This window comes from Vombatus ursinus, unplaced genomic scaffold (assembly GCF_900497805.2).
Source record: "Vombatus ursinus unplaced genomic scaffold, bare-nosed wombat genome assembly UNPS02014786.1, whole genome shotgun sequence".
NCBI classification, from domain to species: Eukaryota; Metazoa; Chordata; class Mammalia; order Diprotodontia; family Vombatidae; genus Vombatus; species Vombatus ursinus.
The window spans coordinates 51,687,454-51,711,737 of NW_020954564.1; the positions used below are offsets into that span (position 1 = coordinate 51,687,454).

At 34.3% G+C, this 24,284-nt stretch overlaps 1 protein-coding gene across 1 annotated transcript; it reads left to right on the forward strand.

Annotated features, from left to right (window-relative positions):
• The first annotated feature begins 10,932 nt into the window (after positions 1 to 10,932).
• LOC114047279 (olfactory receptor 2D2-like) lies at positions 10,933 to 11,868 on the forward strand. The gene has a single exon (XM_027868055.1). It carries the CDS (start codon positions 10,933 to 10,935, stop codon positions 11,866 to 11,868), a length of 936 nt encoding a protein of 311 aa, XP_027723856.1.
• The last annotated feature ends 12,416 nt before the right edge of the window (positions 11,869 to 24,284 follow it).

Below are 24,284 nucleotides of genomic sequence, written 5' to 3' on the forward strand. Positions count from 1 at the left end.
TCCTCTCACCTGTCATTGAATTTGACATTATCTGTCTCTTCTCATCTTAATCTTTAACCTCCTGGAAAAACTGGCCTCTTATGACTAGAATCAGAAGGCAGCAATACATGTTTGTATTGCTATGTAATCATACATGAGGTTGTTACATATTGCACACCCAGCATATGTCTGAAGTGAAGAGAGAGAGAAGTAGAGATGATACATTTACCTCTCCGGAGACTTGTGTGGAATGATACTAATTTGGAGGACATAAGGAATAGTCTAATTAGTATGGCAGTATCAAAACCATTGAATATTCTGCGTTGGACTTTAGGGGACAGTGACAAATATGAAGTAAGTATTCTTAAGAATAAGCAGAGGTAGTTAAGTCTTTGGGAGACTGATAGGAAGATCCACTCACAGAAAAACTAAACAAAAAGTAGTAGCTTCTAATTGATTACTATTAATCGAAATACAGTGTTCAAAATGTGTAAAGTTATAGTACCATTATATTTGCTGATGAAAAGACTATATTTGTAGGTCTGTGTTTTCTATTGGATACAGTTTTCTTTTCTTGTCATTTTATATCAATGTATATAAATTACCTATATCAATGCTGTCAAACTCAAATTGAAATGCGGGCCATTAATTCAATACATAAGTATTCTTATGGGAAGCTTTTTAACTTAGCTTTAAAATGTAATATTAAACAGGTTTTATTGCATTTTTATTTATTTAATTGAATATTTCTCAATTATTGTTTACCCTAATTCTAGATGCATTTTCGAGTATTTGGGGGGGCACAAATCCCTATGGATTGTGTGCTTAACATCTCTAACCTCCATTTCTGGTTATAAGTCCCTTTTCCCTTACCAATTTGGCAACTCCTTTTAAAAAAGTGGGAGGGGGATTGGGGGAGAAGCTGTTTAGGAAAACCAGTCAATATCACAACCTTGTTGGATAGTACATGGCGAATTCCTAAACTATAGTGTTGTGCTTGTGCTACTTAGGGAGGAAAACAAAATTTCTCAGCTCTTATCTGGTGCTATTTGGTCATTATAATAGCACTGAATATATCAGTTTTAAATAGTTTATATTTCTCTTTTTATTAATAATTTGAGGTAAGATTTCATGTGATTTTAGCCAGTACCAGATAGTTTTAATCATTACCACCTTTTAATGTAGTTTAAGCTCTGCTACAGCTAAACTTCCTTCCTTTACATTTTTTTCATTAGTTCCTTTGATATTCTTGAACTTTTGTTCTTCTAAATGAATTTTGTTATTATTTTTTTCTAGCTCATTAAATAATTTTTTGGTAATTTAAGTGGTATGGCATTGAGCAAGTAGATTTAATTAGAAAGAATTGTCTTTTTTATTTTATTGGCTCTGTCCACCCATTCGCAATTAATATTTCTCCAATTATTTAAAGCTAAATTTATTTGTATAAAAAGTGTTTTATAATTATGTTCACGTGTTTCCTGGGTTTGTCTTGGTGAATATAATTCCAGGCATTTTATGCTGTCTTTCATTGCTCTAAATGGGCTATTTTTTAGTTTCCCGTCTCGCAGAATTTTGTTTTTAATATATAGAAATGCTGATGATTTTTGTAGGTATATTTTATATACTGCTACTTAGTTAAAATTATTATTTCAACTAGCTTTTTAGTTGAATGTCTAGGATTTTTCAAGTATATCATCATATCGTCTGCAAAAAGACATAAATTTATTACCTCATTGCCCGTTTTGATTGCTTCAATTTCTTTTTCTTCTCTTATTGCTATTGTTAGCATTTCTAATGCTCTTGAATAATATTGGTGATAATGGGCATCCTTGTTTTTCTCTTTATCTTATGAGAAGGCTACTAGTTTATCTCCAATACAAATTATGCTTGCTGGTGATTTTAAGTAGATTTTTCTTACATTTTTAAGGAAAAATCCATTTATGCCAATGCTTTTGAGTGTTTTTAATTGGAATGAGCATTGTATTTTGTCAAAAAGTATTTTAGTATCTATTGCTATAATCATATGATTTTATTACTTTTGTTACTGATTTAATCAATTGTGTTAATATTTCCCCTTTTGTTAAACCATCCCTGAATCATTGGTATAAATCCTCCTTGGTCACAATGTATACTCTTTGTGATACATTATTGTAACCTGCAAGCTAGTATTTTATTTAGGATTTTTGCATCCATATTCATTAGTGAAATTTGTCTATAATTTTCTTTTTCTGATTTTGGTCTTCCTGATTTGGATATCAGCACCATATTTGTTTCATAAAAGGGGCTTGGTAGGACTCATTCTTTGCCTATTATTCCAAATAATTTGTTTAATATTGGAATTAGTTCATCTTTAAGTGTTTGGTAGAATTCAATTTTAAATCCAACTGGTTTTGATGCTTTTTATTTAAGAAGTTCATTTATGACCCATTTAATTTTTTTAAAAAAATAAGTTTATTTAAATATTTTATTTCCTCTTCTGTGAATCTAGGCAGTTTATATTTTTGTAAATATTTTTCTATTTAACTTAAACTGTCAAATTTATTGGCATATAATTGGGCAAAATAACTACTAATAATTGCATTGATTTCATTTTCATTACTGGTATATTCATCCTTTTTTTTGATACTATTGATTTGTTTTTCTTCTCTCTGTCTCTCATCATGTTAACCAATAGTTTATCTATTTTATTGTTTTTTTCTCATAAAACAAACTCCTAGTTTTATTTTTTAATTTAATGGGTTTCTTATGTTCATTTTTATTAATCTCTCCCTTAATTTTAAGGAGTGCCAACTTGATGTTTAATTGAGGATTTTTAACTTGTTTTTTTTCTAATTTCTTTAATTGCATACCCAAATCATTAATCTGCTCTTTCTCAATTTTATATATGAGTATTTAGAGATACAAATTTTCCTCTAATTACTGCTTTTGTTGCAACCCATAGATTTTGGTATACTGTCTCATTATTATTAGTCTCCTCAAAAAATTATTTATTGTTTTTGAGACTTGTTCTTTGACCAATTCATCATTTAAGATTAGATTATTTTAGCCTCCAATTAATTTTTTTTTGGCTAGGCAATGGGGTTAAGTGAGTTGCCCAGGACCACACAGCTAGTAAGTGTTATGTGTCTGAGGCTGGATTTGAACTCAGGTCCTCCTGAACCCAGGGCTGGTGCTCTATCCACTGAGCCACCTAACTGCCCCCTTCAATTAATTTTTAATCTGTATTTCCATGGTCTCTTATTAAACATATTTTTTTGTGTTATGATCTCAAAGAGATCCATTCAATATTTCTGCTTTTCTGCATTTAATCATAACAATTTTGTGTCCTAATATATGGTCATTTTTTGTAAAGGTACCATGTATGGGGGCAAAAAAAGGTATAATCCTTTCAATTCTCATTTAATTCCCTCTAGATATCGATCATATCCAGCTTATCTGAGATTATTTTCCCCTCCTTGATTTATGTGATTTATTTTTTGGTTAGACTTATAGAATTCTGAGAGGAAAAAGTTGAAGCCCCCCTAATATTATCATTTTGCTATTTCCAATTGTAATTTATTTAGCTTTTCCTTTAAAATGTGGATACTACAGCATTTGGTGCAAATAGTTTTACTATAGATATTACTTCAGTATCTATGGTACCTATTAATATCATGTGGTTTCCATATTTATGTTTTAATAAAATCCATTTTACTTTAACTTTGTCTGAGATCATGATTGCTAATCCTGCTTTTCTTCCATCAGTTGAAGCATAATAAATTCTACGCCAGCCCTTTATTTTAATCTATATATGTCTCTCATTTTTAAGTGTGTTTCTTGTCAACAACATATTGTCTGATTTTGGCTCATTTCTGCTTTAAGAGTGAGTTCATCTCATTCACATTCAAAGCTATAATCACTAGATGTGTATTTCTCTCTATCCTTTAAACAAGGCCAAAAAAATAGAAGGGAGGGAAATATACAGTTAATAATCATGTGAGCTATGAACCAAAACCATGAACTATGAATGGGATGAACTCACCCACAAAACAGAAGTTACTAGCAAAATGGACAAAAAACAAGAACCTGATAGTGAGTTGTTTACAAGAAATACCCTTGAAACAGAGAGGCATACAGACTAAAAATACAAGACTGCATCAGAATCTATTATGCTTCAGCTGAAGTTTAAAAAAAAAAACCCAACATTGGTAGCAATCATGATTTCAGAAAAAGGAAAAGCAAATATAGATCTAATTAGAAGAGATAAAGGAGGAAACTGCATTATGCTAAAAGGTGCCATAGACAATGAAGTAATATCAATGCTAAGTACATATGCACTAAATGGTATAGCATCCAGATTCTTAAAGGAAATATCAAATGAGTTACAGGAAGAAATAGATGGTAAAACTATACTAGTAGGACACTGGAACTTTCCCCTCTCAGAACTAGATAAATCTAACAAAAAAGTAAATAAGAAAGATGTTGAAGAGATGAATAGAATTTTAGAAAGTTAGATATGATAGACATCTGGATGAAACTGAATAGGAATAGAAAGGAATATACCCTTTTCCCAGATGAGAATGGCACCTTCACAAAAAATGACTGTACTATGGCATTAAAAACCTCACAACCAAATGCAGAAAATTTTAATACCTCCTTTTCAAATATTAATGCAATAAATCTGTGTCAATAAAGGGACACAGAAATACAGATCAAAAGTTAATTGGAAACTAAATAATCTAATCATAAAAATGAGTGGGCCAAAGAACAAATCAAGTAAACAATAAACGATTCATTAAAGAGAATGCCAAGAATGAGACAACACACCAAAATTTATAGGATGCAGTGAAAACATACTTGGGCAAAATTTTATATCTCCAAATCAATAAAATAGAGAAAGAGCAGATCAATAAATTGAACAGGTAACAAAAAAAAAACTAGAAAAAGAACAAAATTAAAACCCCTCAATTAAACACCAATTTCAAAAAACTGAAAAACAAAGTACAGATTAATAAAATTGAAAGTAAGAAAGTGATTGAACTAATAAATAAAGCTAGGAGCTGGGTTTATGCATAAAACCCAATAAAATAGATAAACCATTGGTTAATTTGAAAGAAAAAAGAAAACCAAATTACCATTATTAAAAACAAAAAGGGTGAATTAACCACCAATGTAGATGAAATCAAAGCAATTATTAGGAATTTTTTCCCCATGGTTGATATGAGTAGGCTGAAAAATAGTGCCAACGAAAGAATATAGAGAAGGATCCTTATAAAGTATGTCATTGAAGAGTTATATGGTCAGAAAAAGAAATGAGTCAGTTATGTAGTGAAAACAAGGGATAAATAATGGAAAAACTGATGATTGCATTGGTATCCACATAATGTCCAGAGATCTAAAGGAAGTCCATGGCACATTGAATACACCTCCAACAACAACCTTTTCCTTAATGGAAGACTATTTTGGGGGGAAAGAGTCAAGAGTGGCAGAAGATAACATTATGGATGTGTTGCAACATGCATGTTTGTAGGTAGTCCAACCTCTCCTATCAGTGAGATCACGGAACCAATGAAACATCTAAGAAAATATTCCTCATGGCATCTACCACATTTCTATCTACAAAGTAGCCCTGGAAAATTTGGTGAAATCATGTTGAGTGCTATGGAGAAGCAAATTAAAGGAAGCTCTAGCGCATGAAAGACATTAACTGAAAAGGATTATCTCTCATTCTCCACCATATTTCTCCCCTCTCCTCTCACTTTTCACTTGGCACCATTTTATGCTTCCCAACAATGTGGAGGGAGAAGTAGACATTAAATCCCTCAATTTTTCCTCCAAGAGAGGCTACCCTTATCAGAGAGATAATAGACACTCAGCTGGGCTAAAAATGCAAGCACTGAACCCTTGATTTAAGTTACTATGCAATTAACTCTATACTCCTTCCTTTTTTTTTTACAAAGTCAGTTGGGGTTAAGTGACTTGCCCAGGGTCACATAGCTAGTAAGTGTCAAGTGATTGGTCTGAGGGTGGATTTGAACTCAGGTCCTCCTGACTTCAGGGCTGGTGCTCTATCCACTGAGCCATCTAGCTGCCCCTCTACACTCCATCCTGGTTGAGTTTTTCAACTTAAAAAATAAGATAATTCCTTGTAGGTGTTTCCATCTCAACCCTAAATGCCTAGTTAAATCTTTAATTCTCAACTATCATCTCTTATTTGCTTAAGTCCTTTTCTTTTTACCCAATTTCACTTCTCCCAGAAGCTTTTCCAACTAAATCATACCTAATAATTGGTCTTCAAGCAGAGATTGAATGACCACTTGACAGTTAAGTTACAGTATGAATTCTTTTTAGATATGGGTTGGACTAAATGACTGCCGAGTTGTCACAAAATTTAAAATTTGGGGATTCTCTGAAGGGGAGCAACTTGATTTCCTTAAGAGTCCAGTTTCTCTTGTGGAGGAAGATATCTGCTGGGAATGGGGTATGAGATGGAAAAGACCCTGTGGATAGCAGCTTAGGGAAAATTGTTGAGGGGTGTGGGCCTGTGAGGGACTGTGAGATAAGGTGGTCAAAAGAAGCATGTAGCACTGTAGTGTTGCTACTCTGGAGCAAAGTAAGTCCTGTTCACTCTGCTCTAGTGATCACTATGGCAGAATGCAGAACTAGGACCCCTGGATAAAAAAGAGAGAAGAAAACCAAATCACTAAATGTCAAAAAATGATAAGGGTGAATATACTAGCAAAGATGAAATTAAAGCAATTATAAGGAGTTCTTTTGCCTAATTAAATGACAATAAGTTTAACAATTGAAGTGAAATGGAAAAATATTTAGAAAAATAAAAATTACTTAGATTAACAGAAGAGGAAATAGAATATCTAAATAGACCTATTTTAGAGTAAGAAATTAAATAGGTCATTAATGAGCTTCCCAAGAAAAAAGAGCACCAGGACCAGATGAAGTTACAAGTGAATTCTATTAAACTTTTAAAGATCAACTAATTCCAATATTAAATAAATTGTCTTGAATAAGAGGCAAAGAAGGGATTATACCAAACTCTTTTTCTGAAACAAATATGGCGCTGATACTTAAATCAGGAAGAGTAAAAACAGAGAAAGAAAATTATAGATCAATTTCATTAATGAATATGGATGCAAGAAGTCTAAATAAAGTACTAGTTAAAAGGTTACAACAATGTGTTACAAAGACTATACATTAAGATCAAGTGGAATTTATACCACCAATGTACGGATGGTTTAACATAAGGAAAACTATTAACATAGTTGATTGTATCAATAATAAAAGTAAAAAAAATCATATGATCATATCAATAGATGCAGAAGCTTTTGATAAAGTGAAAGTCACATGGAAGAAGACTTTAGCTCAATATAAGAACAAAATCCAATAATGTTCAATGATTAACTGAGTTGTCACATAAAGTGATGAATTTCCTATCACTGAAGGTCTTCAAGCATAGCCTGGATCAACATGTATGAGTCAATCAGTCAATCAAGAAGCATGGATGAAGTAACTAGAATATTCAAAGCAAGAATTGGAGATAGAAATACAAATGTGAGTAGCCTGTCCTTGAAGATCTGATATTATACTAGGAGGATATAACTTCTCAGATTTTACAGAAAAATACTTAAGGGATATATGGCAAAAAAATACATACTAATACGGGGATTACTAACAAATAGGGATGATCAGGAAGACCTCTTGATGGAGGTAGCACTTTAGTTGAGTCTGGAGTAGAACTAGTGATTCCAAAATCTGATGAGGAGTCATTTTAAGGATGGAGGAGAGTCAAAAGGCAAAAGCATGAAGGCAGAATATGAAATATTAGGTGAAGGAAAAGGAAAGCAGACCAGTTTGTAAGAGACGGAGACAGGATTTATATTTTCATTTGATCTAGATGACCTGTGTGTCTCCAAGTCTAAGCTACTTCATTTCTAACTTATGATTCAAAATATCTTAACGTAACCAGGCACTCGGGTCATAACATTCCATTAGTTAATATGCTGTTGAGCATTGAACTGACATTTATTTCTTGGTAAAACAAATCCAGAAATAAAGGCTAAAAATCTCACATGTTCTTCCCATAAGCTAACAATCACATTTCTTAAAGCTTGCCAAAAATGTATAGGCTCCTCATCTGGACACTCAATCACACATTGATACAACTACCAGTATTGCTGAAGAGAAGGTTGGAATGGGAGAATGGAATGGGAGAAAAGACTAGATTGAAAGTTTGGAGCTAAAGATTTACATTTTAATTACTTGGAATAAAAGGTATTTCTTGTTTCTACCCAAGAAAGAACTGCACTGAAAAGAAACATTCTCTTCCTGGTCTATCCCCTGGAGCATGTGAAATGCTCCAGAGACCATCCCTACACTACAGACCATGTAACTAGGTTTGTCTTCATAGAAACAGTCCTTGTTTATAAAGCAATTCCTCAGAACCACCAAGGAGACTTGTTTGGGGGAAGGGAGGATTTAATCCACTTCATCACTCTTCCCCTTCTCTTCCAAACCCTGTTCCTGTCAAGGAATAAAGATTGGATGAAAACTCAATGCTTTAGTATTTGTTACCTGAAGTTTCCATCTCCCTAACCTAGCAGCTATTTTTCATACAGCTGTTCAATGTTCCCTATTTGGAGTATCTTTCTGACTATGAGATCCTTTCCTAGTGTTTTCTGTCTTTCAGGTAAGAATGTGAGGTAATAGATAGAGAAGAGAGAAATCCTAAGGGGTTACTTAAAGATGCATGCTTAGATATGGGATTTTTTGCGTAGATTTGGATTTAGAATTTTTATGTCTTTTTCTCTTTGTTTCAATAGCCTTTGTCAACCATATCTGATTTGCCAATGCTTTCCTTTGGAAATAAATCCGCACAGGAGACTTCCCTGTTGAATCTCTTTCGCACCTCAGCAACACTAGGTTCTCAGGAAACGACATGGAATAAGGTTGGGGTAATGGCTTGTATGTCAGAATGTCTTTTTCTAATGCAGATGGGTTTTATGAACACTGTACAAGTACACACTTTCATGAGTTGGGGGAAAGATATTGAGGGACCCATTTCATCTTTTCATTTTGTGATGATAGCTAGTACGAAATGGAATTATCATTTTCAGGTGTATGACCAGAGATAGGCAAACCCTGATTCCTAAGGGAGTTAATCCCCTAGCACCACTCAGGAAACAACAAACATACCTCATACTAGAATTAGAAAGATAACATCAACAAGGAAGAAATTATGTGTTCAATCCTTGGGCCATTCAACTATGGTGGATGTCAGCAAGTTTCAGTGTGCACCTGTAGGTTTGGGTGCTGGCATGGATCTCTAATGCTGTCCTCTTCAGGGCCCCCCAAATTTTCTCAGGTACATTTCATGTAAAAGGTGGCATTTAAGCTAAGTTTTGAGGAAATCTGAGGGTTCTTAGAAATGCGGGAGAGTAGGGAGTGCAATCTTGGCATGGAAGATATTTTGTGCAAAGATGGAAGCTGGGAGATGAACATCATGTGTGAGGAACAGCAAGAACTACAATCTGATTACTCATCGATTTCCTGTTGGAGGGTAATATATAACAAGCCTGGGAACATAGGTGGAAATTGGTCGTGAAGGATTTTAAGTGAGAAATATTGGAATGTCTATTTGAGGGAGCTACTGGAATTTATTGAGCAGAAGATATGGTCAGACTGGTCCTCTAGGAATATGACTTTGATAGCCAGTGTGAAAGACAAATTGGAGAGAAGAGAGACTTTAGGCATGGATACCAGTGAAAACTGATCTCAGAACTCACGTACTTCTCTCTGGGGCTATATTAATCAACTGCATAGCTTGAATGATGCTGTGATGGACAAGGTCAGAGATATGAAGACTATTGACCCATTTTGTTTTCAAGAGTAAGTCTGGCCCTGAGAAGAGATTCAAAGGCATCTAGCAAATATCTCCCTTAAATGTCTTATCATTGATGATCAAATCAGCTAAAATATATTGAATTGTGTGATAATCAGACTAGATATAGATTATTGGGCTCAGTTCTTGACCTCTGGAGCTCTGGAATTGGATTTAGTTTGTGTTGCTCTAGGGGATGTAAGAGAGATCAATGCACAGAAATTATCATATCCAAAGTATTATATTAGGGAGCAATTTGAGAATTTCACATTTGCTTACGCACAATTTCATCAAGTACACAGAAAACAATCACTTCAAAATAAATTGCAAAAACCATGTTGGCACACACTTCAGCTAGCAAAATCTAGGTCTTTTTCAAACAAACTTCTAGGTAAAGCACCATGTTAGTTTTATATCTTCTGCTTCAGGAGGACAAGTGGATTGTAAAGTACTGGCCCTCACCCACACGTTTTGCCCCAGTCCTTCCATGTTCCTACCCATGGCCCAGGGTACAGTCTTTTTAGAAACTTGCAAAAAGAAAAACTGTCATTATACATTGTAGTATTTTGTATTTTGATCATTTAGCATATATATGCTACTGTTAGCTTATTTTATGCTATTGTTATTTTAAACTATGCTATTGTGTTTTTATTAGTTTACTATTTTTTTTATATAACTGATGAAAGTTTGGAGTGTTGTAGCCCTAACTGTATTCCCCCCCACCCCAAGTAAAAGCATAAGTCCCATTCTTTTGATCATGTGATTTTTTTATAGTTTGGTGTGTTTTAGGACACATTTGTGAGTTTTAGCAGAAGTGACTATATAGGGTAGAAGATTTTAGCTCAATTTAGGGAAGCATTTTTTAAACTACTGTCTCCAAAATAGAATGTGTTCCTTGTGATATAGGGCATTACTTTCAATAGATATGTTAAATTACCACACATCAAGGAAGCTAGCGATGGTTAAAGGTTGCACTAGGTAACTTTTAAGGTCCTTCCTGAACTTAGGTTCTATGATTCTCTAGGCAACATCTCAACAACCCATATCTCTGGACTCCTTTGTAAAGAAGGAAAGCGAACATGAACCAGACCAACCAGACCTGGGTGACAGAATTCTTCCTCTTGGGACTTTCTGATGACCCTCCGACTCGGCTGCTACTCTTTGTGTTGTTCCTGGCAGTCTACTTGGGCACCATACTTGGAAACCTGCTTCTCACATCCCTGATTCTGCTTGACTCACAGCTCCATACACCTATGTATTTTTTCCTCTGTAACTTATCTTTTTCTGACCTCTGCTTCTCAACTACCACTGTTCCCCAAACCCTAATCCACATGTTATCTAGCAAGAAATTCATTTCTTTCATAGGCTGTGCAGCTCAACTTTTTCTCTTCCTGTTCTTTGGATGTACAGAGTGTGCCTTATTAGCTGTGATGTCTTATGACCGGTACTTGGCAATCTGTGATCCCATGCACTATCCCCTCATCATGACATGGAGAATGTGTATTTTCATGGCCTTAGGGTGCTGGTGCAGTGGCTTTGTTGTATCCTTGGTGGACAATACATTTGTACTAACCCTCCCTTACCAGGGAAACAAAAAAATTTCTCATTACTTCTGTGAGGCCCCAGCTCTTCTGGTTGTGGCATCTGCAGACACTCACAGAACAGAGATGGTCATTTTCCTTGTGGGTGTGGTGATTATAGTTACACCAATGCTTCTGATCCTGATCTCATATATATTTATCATAGTGTCTGTGGTCAAAATGAAGACAGTCTCTGGGAGACTGAAAGCCTTCTCCACCTGTAGCTCCCATCTCATTGTGGTCATCCTTTTCTATGAATCAGCAATCATCAGCTACATGACACCTAAGTCTTCACAGGAACTAGGGAAGATGGTATCTGTATTCTATGCTGTGATAAACCCTATGCTTAATCCCCTTATATATAGCTTGAGGAACAAAGATGTGAAGAGGGCATTCTGGAATGCAGCCCACAGGAGACCATTGTGCAGAACCTGATTCTCTCACCTCTCATTGAATATGACATTATCTCACTCTTCCAATCTTAGTCTTTAAGCTCTTGGAAAAACCGGACTCTTATCATCAGGATTAGGAGGCAGTGATACATATTTACATTGTTATAGATACATAGTATGGTTACATATTATATACCTGCCTTAGGTCTGAAGTAAAGGGAGAAATGTAGAGATGATAAATTTACCCCTCTGGAGATGTGAGTGGAATCATGCTAGTCTGGAACACTTAAGAAATAGTCTAATTAGCATGGCATTATCATAGCAATTGAATATCCTATACTGAACTTTTGGGGACAGAGATACATATGAAGTAAGCACTCCTAAGAATAAGAAAAGATTCAACAGATTACCTTTGGGAGGTGATCCACTCACAAAACAAACAAAAAAAACTAACTTTATATTGATTGTTTTTAATAGAAATGCAGTGTTCAGAACTTGTAAAGCTATAGTGCCATTATACTTTCTCATGGAATGACTGTATTTGTAGGGATGTGTTTTCTGCTGAATATACAGTATTTTTTGTTATTTTATTGATATATATTTATATGTGTGTACATATATGTATATATATATACATGTCTGTGGGTATATGTACATATATGTATACAGATATGCTAGTTTATATATGTTAGTATATATGTGTATATATATATATATGTATACACACATACACATATGCTAGTTACATCAGTGATGTCAAAGTCAAATTAAAATGGGGACTATTAATACATAGGGATCCCTGCGAGCAGCTTACTGGGGCATTAGATGGAATGCTTGGGCTGAAGTCAGGAAAACTCATTTTCATGAGTTCAAATCTGCCCTCAGACAATTACTAGCTGTGTGATCCTGGGCAAGTCTCTTAACCCTATTTGCCTCAATTCCTCATCTGAAAATGAACTGGAGAAGGAAATGGCAAACCACTCCAGTATGTTTTTGAAGAAAACCCAAATAGTGTAATGAAGAGTCAGACATAATTGAACAGTACAGGAAAAGTTAACTGTTAACAAGTACAGTTAACAGTTAACAGTTAACAAGTACAATAGAACATTGTACTTGTATTTATTTTATTACATATTTCCCAATTATACTTTAATCTCATTCTAGTGGCATTTGGGAAGTTCCAGGCCACAAATGGCCTGTGCACTCTGTATTTGACACCTCTGACCTATATTTATGATTAAATGTACCTTTTCCTCTGTCATTTGGGCAATCCTTTGTAACAAAGTGAGTGGGTTGGGAGGGGAGCTTTTTAGCAAAACCAACTAACATCACAATCATGTTGGATAGTACATGGAATAGCCCTAAGATGTAGTCCTGTGATTGTGCTACTAGGGGAGGAAGGCAAATTTTCTTAGCTATTCTCTCAGGCTATTTGGTCATTATAATTGCACTGCATTCACCATTTTTAAATAAATCTTTTTCTTTTCACATAGTCACTGGTAATGTTGTTTTTATAGTCCTGCTTATAAATCTTCTATCAGTTCATATAGATCTTCCTTCTTTTTCTAAATTCCTATTTGTATTTTTTAGGGTACAGTAATATTCCATTATATTCATAAATTTTAATTAATTTAACTATTACAAGGCATCTACTTTGTTTCAAGTTCTTTTCTGCCACAAAAAACACTGCTATAAATATTATGAAATATGTGGGAAATATTATTATTATTGTTACTGTTTTGATTATTATTTCTATAGTTCATCTCCTTGAGGGAAATCTAATTAGATGTTAAGGTCTAAGTATTTAGATTTTAAAAAGATATTTCTAGTGATAATATTTACTTTTAAATTATTTACCTTTCTCACTATATCTTCTTTTTTTTTCTCAACAAGCCATCTTTCATAATAAAGAAGAAAAAAAACAGGTCAGCAAAACTAACCATCACATTAGGAAAGTCTAAAATATGTAGTTTTACATATCCATAGTCCATCAGCTCTGCAAAGAATAGGTATATGTTTTCTCTTGTGTATTATTGGGGGAAAAGCTTGATCATTATGATATAACAGAATCCCATTTTGTTTTGTTCTTTTTGCAGTTATATACCTGCAGTCATTTTGTATGTTGGATTCTTGGCTCTGCTCATTTTATTTTTCATCAGTTAATTTAAGTCCTTCCATGCTTCTCCAGCTTTATCATATTTACTGTTTCTTATAGCATAATGATACATTATTACATTTACATACTCAAGTTGTTCAGTCATTTCCCAAGCAATAAGCACCTATTTGTTATCAAATTCTTTTTTATTTAACATATTACTTTTTCCCAATTACATGTATAAACAATTTTAACATTTTTTTTTCAAATTTTGAGTTCCAGGGGCAGCTAGGTGGTGCAGTGGATAGAGCAATGGCCTAAGAGTCAGGAGGACCTGAGTTCAAATCCAGCCTCAGATACTTGACACTTACTAGCTGTGTGACCCTAGGCAAGTCACTTAACCCCAATTGCCCACCAAAAAGCAAAAAAAAAAAAATTGGGTTCCAAATTCTTTCCCTCCTCTCCTCCACCCTTATTTAGAAGGCAAACAATTTGACATAGGTTATACATGTGTAGTCATGCAAAACACAATTCCATTTCAGTAATGCTGTGAAAGAAAACACAGACAAAAACCTCCAAGAAAAATAAAGAAAAAGTATCTTCAATCTGCATTCAGGTTCCACCAGTTTTTTCTCTGAAGATGCACAGCACCTTTCATTATAAGTCGTTTAGAAGTGTCTTGGATCATTGTATTGCTGAGAATAGCTAAGTTATTCCCTGTAGATCATCATACAATATTGCTGTTACTGTGTAAAATGTTCTGGTTTTACTCATTTCACTTTGCCTTGGTTCATTTAAGTTTTTCCAGATTTTTCTGAGAGCATCCTTCTTGTAATTTCTTATAGCACAATAGTATCTACATTTACGTACTCAAGAATGTAATATCCCATATATAATTTGAACTCTTCTTTTTTTCAAAATAAAGAAAAAGAACACTTGTCTATCTTGAGTCCTGTGATAGTCTTTACTGTCACCTATAGCTTTTTTTGAAATGGTAAATATTATCTTTATTCCTCTCTCTATATATAATGTATATATATATGTATACATGTATATATTTATACATTTATATATTTATATATACATATGTATGTAATTTTTTTTTTGGTGAGACAATTGGGGTTAAGTGACTTGCCCAGAATCACACAGCTAGTGAGTGTTATGTGTCTGAGGCCGGATTTGAACCCAGGTCATCCTGACTCCAGGGCTGGTGCTCTGTCCACTGTACCAACTAGCTGTCCCTTTTTCATTATATTGGAATTTAAACTTAAATATAAAATAAGAAAAGAAAGAAAACATTACCATGTACACAGCAGAACAAAAGAGGATTCAATATAAAGCAATACATTTCCATTTCAAGAAAATCTATATAATAAATACTGCATATTATTTTCAAAGCTGTGCTTTTCTCTGCTTCCTTGTATGTTTTCTTTTGTCCTCTGCTGTGCACTTTTTACTTAATTTTTTCCCCTTTCTCCCCTCGCCCAAGAAAGCTACAATTAAGTATGGATATATTTATATGTGTGTATTTGTGTGCACACACACATATACATACACACATATATTCATATACACACATACCTACACATAGATATCCATATCCATACACATATATACACATATACAGTCAAACACACCTATATATATAAGACCATATTTCCATTTGTCATCTGCTTTTCTATAGGTGGATAGAATCTTCCTTCATAGGTTCAAGTCTTTCCATATTTTCTAAATTCACCAGCTCATCATTTCCTACACCCACAACAATATTCTGACCTAACCACATTCTATCTGGGAGATTGTCTATGAGAGTTTTTTTCTTCAATTTTTCTGCATTCCCTCTATTCTTGGCTATATTGGTTCTATTTGTACAGGAAAATTTTTTTATTTTTATTAATTTATTTTGATTTATCAATAATTCCTTCCATATGCTTTTGAGTTTAAAATTTTTCTCCCCCTTTCTCCCCACCACCCTCCCCAAGATGGCACACAATCTGATATAGGCTATATATATACATTGTTATTGAACTTATTTTCAGATTAGTGATGTTGTAAGTAAAAATGAGAAACAATAGGTGGAACCACCAGAAAGGGGAAACAAAACTCAACAGAAGAGAAAAAAAAATATCAAACAGTATGCTTCTGTGTGCATTCAAATTCCATAGCTCTTTCTTTGGATGTGGATAGCATTTTCCATCATGAGGCCTTTGGAGATGTCTTAGATCCTTGTATTGCTAGGAAGGGTTAAGTTTATCAATATTAGTCATCGCACAAAGTGGCTGTTACTGTGTACAATGTTCTCTTGGTTCTGCTCACTTCACTCAGCATCAGACCATACAAGTCTTTCCAGGTTTTTCTGAAGTCAGCCTGTTCATCATTTCTTATAGCACAATAGTATTCCATTACTTTCATATACTACAACTTGTTCAGCTATTCCCTAATTGGTGGGCATCCTCTCAATTTCCAATTCTTTGCCACCACAAAAAGAGCTGCTATGAATATTTTTATACATGTGGGTCCTTTTCCCATTTGTATGATCTCTTTGGGATATAGCCCTAGAAGTGCTACTGCTGGGTCAAAGGGTATGCACATTTTTATAGCCCTTTGGTCATAGCTCCAAATTGCTCTCCAAATGGTTAGATCATTTCACAACTCCACCAACAATGCATTAGTGTTCCAATTTCCCCACATCTTCTCCAACATTTATCATTTTCCTGTTTCATCATGTTGGCCAATCTGATAGGTGTGATGTGGTACCTCAGAGTTGTTTTGATTTGCATTACTCTCATCGATAGTGGTTTAGAGCTTTTTTTCATATAACTATAGATGACTTTAATTTCTTCATCTAAGAACTGCCTGTTCATATCCTTTGACCATTTATCAATTGGGGAATGACTTATATTCTTATAAATTTGACTTAATTCTCTATATATTTTAGAAATGAGGCCCTTATCAGAGAGACTGGTTGTAAAAATTTTTCCCCAATTTTCTACCTTCCTTCTAATCTTGGTTGCATTGGCTTTGTTTGTGCAGAAGCTTTTCAATTTAATGTAATCAAAGTTATCCATTTTGCTTTTTGTAATGTTCTCTATCTCCTGTTTGGTCATGAATTCTTCCGTTCTCCATAGATCTGATAGGTAAACTATTCTTTGCTCTCCCAGTTTGCTTATACCATCAGCCTTTATATCTAAATCATGAACCCATTTTGACTTTATTTTGGTGTATGGTGTAAGATTTTGGTCTATGCCTAGTTTCTGCCATACTCTTTTCCAGTTTTCCCAGCAGTTTTTGTCAAAGAGTGGGTTCTTATCCCAGAAGCTGGGGTCTTTGGGTTTATCAAATAATAGATTACTATAGTCATTGACCACTGTGTCTTGCATATTTAACCTGTTTCACTGATCCACCACTCTATTTCTTAGCCAGTACCAAGCAATTTTGATGATTGCTGCTTTTATAATACAATTTCAGATCTGGAATGACTAGGCCACCTTCCCCTGCATTTCTTTTCATTAGTTCCCTTGATATTCTGGACCTTTTGTTCTTCCAAATGAATCTTTTTATTATTTTTTCAAACTCTATAAAATAATTTTTTGGTAGTTTGATTATATGGCACCACATAAGTAAATTAGCTTAGGTAGGATTGTCATTTTTATTATATTGGCTTGGCCTACCCATGAGCAACTGATGTTTTTCCAATTATTTAGATCTGACTTGATTTGTGTGAAAAGTGTTTTGTAATTGTATTCATATAATTCCTGGGTTTGTTTCAGGAGGTAGATTCTTAAATATTTTATAATGTCTACAGTCTCTTGCTGTTGGGCTTTGTTGGTAATATATAGGAATGTGGATGATTTATGTGGGTTTATTTTATAGCCTGCAACTTTGCTAAAGTTGTTTATTATTTGAAGTAGTTTTTTACTTGATTCTCTAGGATTCTGTAAGTATATCATCATGTTATCTGCAAAGAGTGATAGCTTTGTTTCTTCTTTGCCTATTCTAATACCTGTAATTTCTTTATCTTCTCTTATTGCTCAAGCTAACATTTCCAGTACAATATTGAACAACAGTGGTAATAATGGGCATCCTTGTTTCATCTCCGATCTTACTGGAAATGCTTCTAGCTTGTCCCCTTTACATATAATGCTTGCTGAAGGTTTTAGGTAGATGCTTTTTATTATTTTAAGGAAGACTCCATTTATACCTATGCTCTCTAGTGTTTTTAATAGGAATGGGTGTTGTATTTTGTCAAAAGTTTTTTCTGCATCTATCAAGATGATCATGTGGTTTCTGTTAGTTTTGGTGTTGATATGATTAATTATGCTGATAGTTTTCCTAACATTGAACCAGCCCTGCATTCCTGGTATGAATCCTACCTGGTCATAGTGTATTATTCTTGTGATAAGTTGCTGTAATCTATTTGCTAATATTTTGTTTAAAATTTTTGCATCTATATTCATTAGAGAAATTGGTCTATAATTTTCTTTCTATATTTTGACTCTTCCTGGTTTAGGTACCACCAACATATTTGTATCATAAAAAGAATTTGGTAAGACTCCTTCACCTATTTTCCCAAATAGTCTATATAGTATTGGAATTAATTGTTCTTTAAATGTTTGATAGAATTCTCTTGTAAATCCATCTGGCCCTGGAGATTTTTTCATAGGGAGTTCATCAATGGCTTGTTCAATTTCTTTATCTGAGATGGGGTTATTTAAGTATTTTACTTTCTTTTCTGTTAATTTGGGCAATTTATATTTTTGTAAATATGTATCCATTGCACTAAGATTGTCAAGTTTGTTGGCATACAGTTGGGCAAAATAGTTCCTAATTATTGTTTTAATTTCCTCTTCCTTGGTGGTAGATTCACCTTTTTTATTCTTGATACTAGTAATTTGGTTTTCTTCTTTCTTTTTTTTAAATTAAACTAACCAAAGATTTTTCTATTTTATTGTTTTTTTCATAAAACCAGCTCCTAGTTTTATTTATTAGTTCAATAGTTTTCTTAATTTCAATTTTCTTAATTTTTCCTTTGGTTTTCAATATTTCTAATTTGGTGTTTAATTGAGGACTTTTAATTTGTTCTTTGTCTATTTTTTTTTAGTTGTATGCCCAATTCATTGACCTCCTCTTTTTCTATTTTATTTATGTAAGTATTTAGAGATATAAAACTTCCTGTAAGAACCCATTTTGCTGCATCCCATAGGTTTTGGTATGTTGTCTCATTATTGTCATTCCCTTGAATGAAATTAGTGATTGTTTCTATGATTTGGTCTTTGACCCAATCATTTTTTAGGATTAGATTATTTAGTTTCCAATTATTTTTTAGCCTATCTTTCCATGGCCCTTTATTACATATAATTTTTATTGCATCATGATCTGAAAAGGATACATTTAATATTTCTGCCTTTCTGCACTGGATTGTGAGGTTTTTATGCCCTAGTACATGGTCAATTTTTGTGTATGTGCCTTGTACTGCTGAGAAAAAAAGTATATTCCTTTCTATCCCCATTCAGCTTTCTCCAGAGGTCTATCATACCTAACTTTTCTAATGTTTTATTCACCTCCTTAACTTCTTTCTTGTTTATTTTGTGGTTAGATTTATCTAGTTCAGAGAGTGGGAGGTTGGAGTCCCCCACTAGTATAGTTTTGCTGTCTATTTCTTCCTGTAACTCCCTGAACTTCTCCTCTAAGAATCTGGATGCTATACCATTTGGTGAATATGTTTAGCAATGAGATTACTTCAATGTCTATGGTGCCTTTTAGCAGGATGTAGTTTCCTTCCTTATCTCTTTTGATAAGATCTATTTTTTCTTTTGCTTTGTCTGAGATCAGGATTGCTACCCCTGCTTTTTTTACTTCAACTGAAGCATAATATATTTTGCTCCAGCCTTTTACCTTTACCCTGCATGTATTACTCTTTTTCAAATGTGTTTCTTGTAAACAACATATTGTAGGATTATGGTTTTTAATGTACTCTGCTATACGTTTCTGTTTTATGGGAGAGTTCATCCCATTCACATTCACAGTTATGATTACTATCTGTGTCTTTTTCTCCATCTTTCCCCCCCCCATTTATGCTTTTCTTTCTCCTTTCTCCTTCTCCCTCCTCACTAGTGTTTTGCTTTTGACCACTGCCTCCCACGGTCCCTCCTCCCTTCTATTAGCTCTTTCCCTTTTCTTCCCCTTTACCCTTACTGCTTCTTCCTTCTCTTCTATGCCCCCTCTCTTTTCTTTCCCCTTTTCCCTCCTAGTGCCTATAGGACAAGTCAGATTTCTATACCTAACTGATTATGTCATTCCCTTCTTCAGCCAAATCTGATGAGAGTAAGGTTCAAACAATGCTCATCTCCCTCCCTTCTTTCCCTCTGCCATAATAGGTTTTTGTGTCTTTTCCTGTAATGTAATTTACTCTTGTCTGCCTCCTCCTTTCTCAGTACATTTTCTTAGATCAGACTAATCCACTTACTTGGATCCATTTAACCCACTTGATTAGATTTTTTTTTATCATTACATCAAAGTCAACTTATATCCACCCCCTTTATGTATACTCCTTTAATGTGGTGTAATAACAATACAATTCTCAAGAGTTGCAAGTGTCATCTTCCCTTGTAGGGATGTAAAAAGTTTGCCCTTATTAATAACATATTGTATCTTTTTGTCCCATTTACCTTTTTATGTCTCTCTTGAGTCTTGTACTTGAAGATCAAATTTTCTGTTGAGCTCTGGTCTTTTTATCAGGAAGGTTTGGAAGTCCCCTATTTCATTGAATATCCATCTCCTCCCCTCAAAGATCATGCTCATTTTCGCTGGGTAGTTGATCCTTGGTTGTAATCCAAGCTCCTTTGCCTTATAGAATATCATGTTCCATGCCCTATGGTCTTTTAATGTAGAAGCTGCAAGGTCCTGTGTAATCCTGACTGTGCTTCCATGATATTTAAACTGTTTCTTTCTGGCTGCTTGCAGTATTTTCTCTTTGACCTGCTAATTTTGGAATTTGGCTATTATATTCCTTGGTGTTTTCAATTTGGGATCTCTTTCATGAGGTGACTGGTGGATTCTTTCTATGGCTATTCTACCTTCTGGTTCTAGGACTTCAGGGCTGTTTTCCTTTATGATTTCCTGAAAGATACTGTCCAGGCTCTTTTTTTCACCATGATTTTCAGGTAGACCAATAATTTTTAAATTGTCTCCCCTGGATTGATTTTCTGGGTCAGTTGTTTTACCAATGAGGTATTTTACATTTTCATCTATTTTTTCATTTTTTGTTTCTGTTTGAGTGATTGTTGCTCTCTCATAGAGTCATTAGCTTCCATTTGCCTGATTCTAGTTTTTAGCAAATTGTTTTCTTGTACTAGGTTTTGTACCTCCTTCCCCATTTGGTCAATTGTATTTTTAAAGGACTCTTCTACTTCTCTCATTTGGCTTTTAAAATCCTTCTTGAGTTCTTCTAAGAAGGCTTTTTGGGCTTCAGACCAGTTCATAATCCTTTTGAGGTTGCAGATGTGGATTTGTTGACAATGTTATCTTCTTCAGAATTTCTGCCTTTATCTTCACTCATCTCATAATATGAATCTATGGTACATTTCTTTTTACTCATGGTGTTTCTTTATTCCCTGGCCTTTAAAGAGGTTGAACTCTCCTGCTGGGGAGCAGAGGGCACTGACCTAAGCTTCTTGTGTGGGGAGCCTAGGGCTTGATCACTGGCTTTGAGTGTTGGGGCCTCCGATGTTGGCAATTGGAGGCTGTAGGGTTCTGGCAGCTTACCTGGTGTTGGGCTGGAATCAGCAAGGCTGGAACTTTCAGGCAACTCTAGGTTGATTTCTTCTCCTTTCAGATGAATGTTGCAGGGTATTTATCTGCCTGGGGCCCTTTGTAGTGCCGCTTCCCTTATTTTTGCTGAGGCACTGGGAGACCCTTTTACTGTAGAATGCCGAGGCACCAGGATCTCCTCCTGGTGTGTTAAAGTGGGGTTTTCTGCTAGCTGGCTGGGAAGCCTCCCATTCTGTACTGCTCCCCTTCCCCCAGGGCAAGAGGGGCCTTTCCCATTAATCCCTCAAGCAACCTGGGCTACTGCACTGCTGCTCCCCATCTTTCTTATGGTTCAGCTGTTCCAGGGTTTTTCCTGGGGTGATATTTTCTAGGCTTTCATAGGTTGATAGGGGAGGGTGAGAGCAACTACCTTTTTACTCCACCTTCTTGGCTTCCAGAAGCAGAATATACAGGAAATTTTTAATTTAAAATAATCAAAATTATCCATTATACACTTCAATGCTGCTCATACCTTAGAATATGTTTTAAGGTCTGATAACACTGAATCTAGTTCTTTTATATCTTTTTCCCCTGGTTTCCTTCAATTTCCTGAACGTCTGTTCTCCCAAATGAACCCTGTTATTATTTTTCATGATTCAGTAGGATAATTTTTAGTAATTTAATTGGGAAGGTATTATATTAATAGATTAATTAGGTAAAATTGTCATTTAAAAAATTATATTAGCTTTAAATAACCTTGCATGGTAAATATCATTTCAATTATTTAGATCTAATTTTGTATAAAAGATATTTTGTGCTTATATTCATATAGTTCCTGTGTTTGTTTTGGCAGGTAGATTATCATTTTTTTTTACTGTCTAGTTATTTTATATGGTCTAAAACTATTGATTAATATTGCTGACATAGTATAGTTTCCCTATTTTTACCTTTTGACTAAATCTAATTTCAGTTTCAACTTTTCTGAGATCATAATTACTATCCCTGTTTTTTTCTACTTCTGACCTTTATTGTATGACTGTGTGTATCTCTCATTTTTTATGGCATTTCCTAAAAGCAACATATTATTGAAATCAAATTTTTGATCTGCTATCAGTTTCCATTTTAGGGGTAAATTCATCCCATTCACATCCTAAATTATAATTACTTGTATATTTTCCTCCTTCCTACTTTCCTCATTATCTGTCTCACCCTATTCCTATCCCTTCTCACTCCTCTCCTTTACCCCCTACCTTGCCCTCCTATTTCTTAACCTACCCCCATCCGAGAATCCCTTCTTTATCCTCTCCTCCTCCCTATCCCCTTACCTTCTTATTTCTTTCTGAATTTAGAAGATTTTTATACACTTCTAAATATATCTATTGTTCCTTCTTTCTTCTAGTCCCATTAATCTACACACTTTTCTACAACCCCCCCTTATCCCATTCCTTACCCCTACCTTATCCTCCTTCCATCCCCTTGCCCTCTTTTTTCTGAATTTAGAAGACTTTTTAACCCTTCTGCATATGTATATACTGTTCCCTCTTTGACTCATTCCTAATGAGAGTAGGATTCCAGAACTACCTGCCCTCCTTTTCCATCTAATTCCTCTATATCAGTTCTTCCTCTTGTCCCTTATTTGTATGAGGTGATTACTTTAGCTTTTTTTTTTTAACTTTTCCTATATAATTTTGTTTTTTAAAATCACATCATACTGAGATGTGATACATAGCTGACTCTACCCCTGCTTTTTTTCTGAACTACTCAGTTACTAATGAAAATCTTAGGCATACAATATCCACATATAAAAAGTAAACAATTTGTCCTTATTGTGTCCCTTGTAATTAGTCTTTGATGTTTACCTTATATTTCTCTTGGATCTTGCATGTCAAATTTTCTATTTATTTCTGGACTTTTTGCAATTAAAATCCTGAAAGTTTGTCAATTCATGGAATTCATTCAGGATCATACTTAACTTTGTTAGGTATGATATTTTTGGCCATAACCCCAGTTCTTTTGCTCTTCAATGTACAGTATTCAAAGACCTGCAGTCTTTTAAGATAGTGGCTGCTAGGTCTTGTGTAATTCTAATTGTGGCTCTGCCATATTTGAATTTTTTTCCTTGTTGCTCATAATATTTTCTCCTTAATATTCCTGTAGGTTTTCCTCTGAGGATCTCTTTCAGGTGGTGATCAGTGGATTTTTTTCTATTTCTACTTTTCCCTCTTGTTCTAACAGTTCAAGACAATTTTCTTTAACTATTTCTTGTATTATTGTGTCAAGATTCTTTTTTTTCCCCATAGCTTTTAGGTAGTCTGATTATTCTTATATTTTCTCTTCTTCATCTGTTCTCCAGATCAGTTGTTTTTCTTATAAGATGTTTTACATTCTCTTTTATTTTTTGATCTTTATATTTTGTTTCATTATTTCATGGTCTCTTTCAACTTTGCTGACTTTCCCTTGCCTAATTCTAATTTTCAAGGAGTCATTTTCTTCCTTAAGATTCTGGATCTCCTTTTCCAGTTAATTAGCTTCCTTTTCATAATGTTCTTGTTTTTCTTGGATTGTTCTTTTTTTTAAATTTCCTCAATCTCTCTTATTTAATTTTTGAAGTCTTT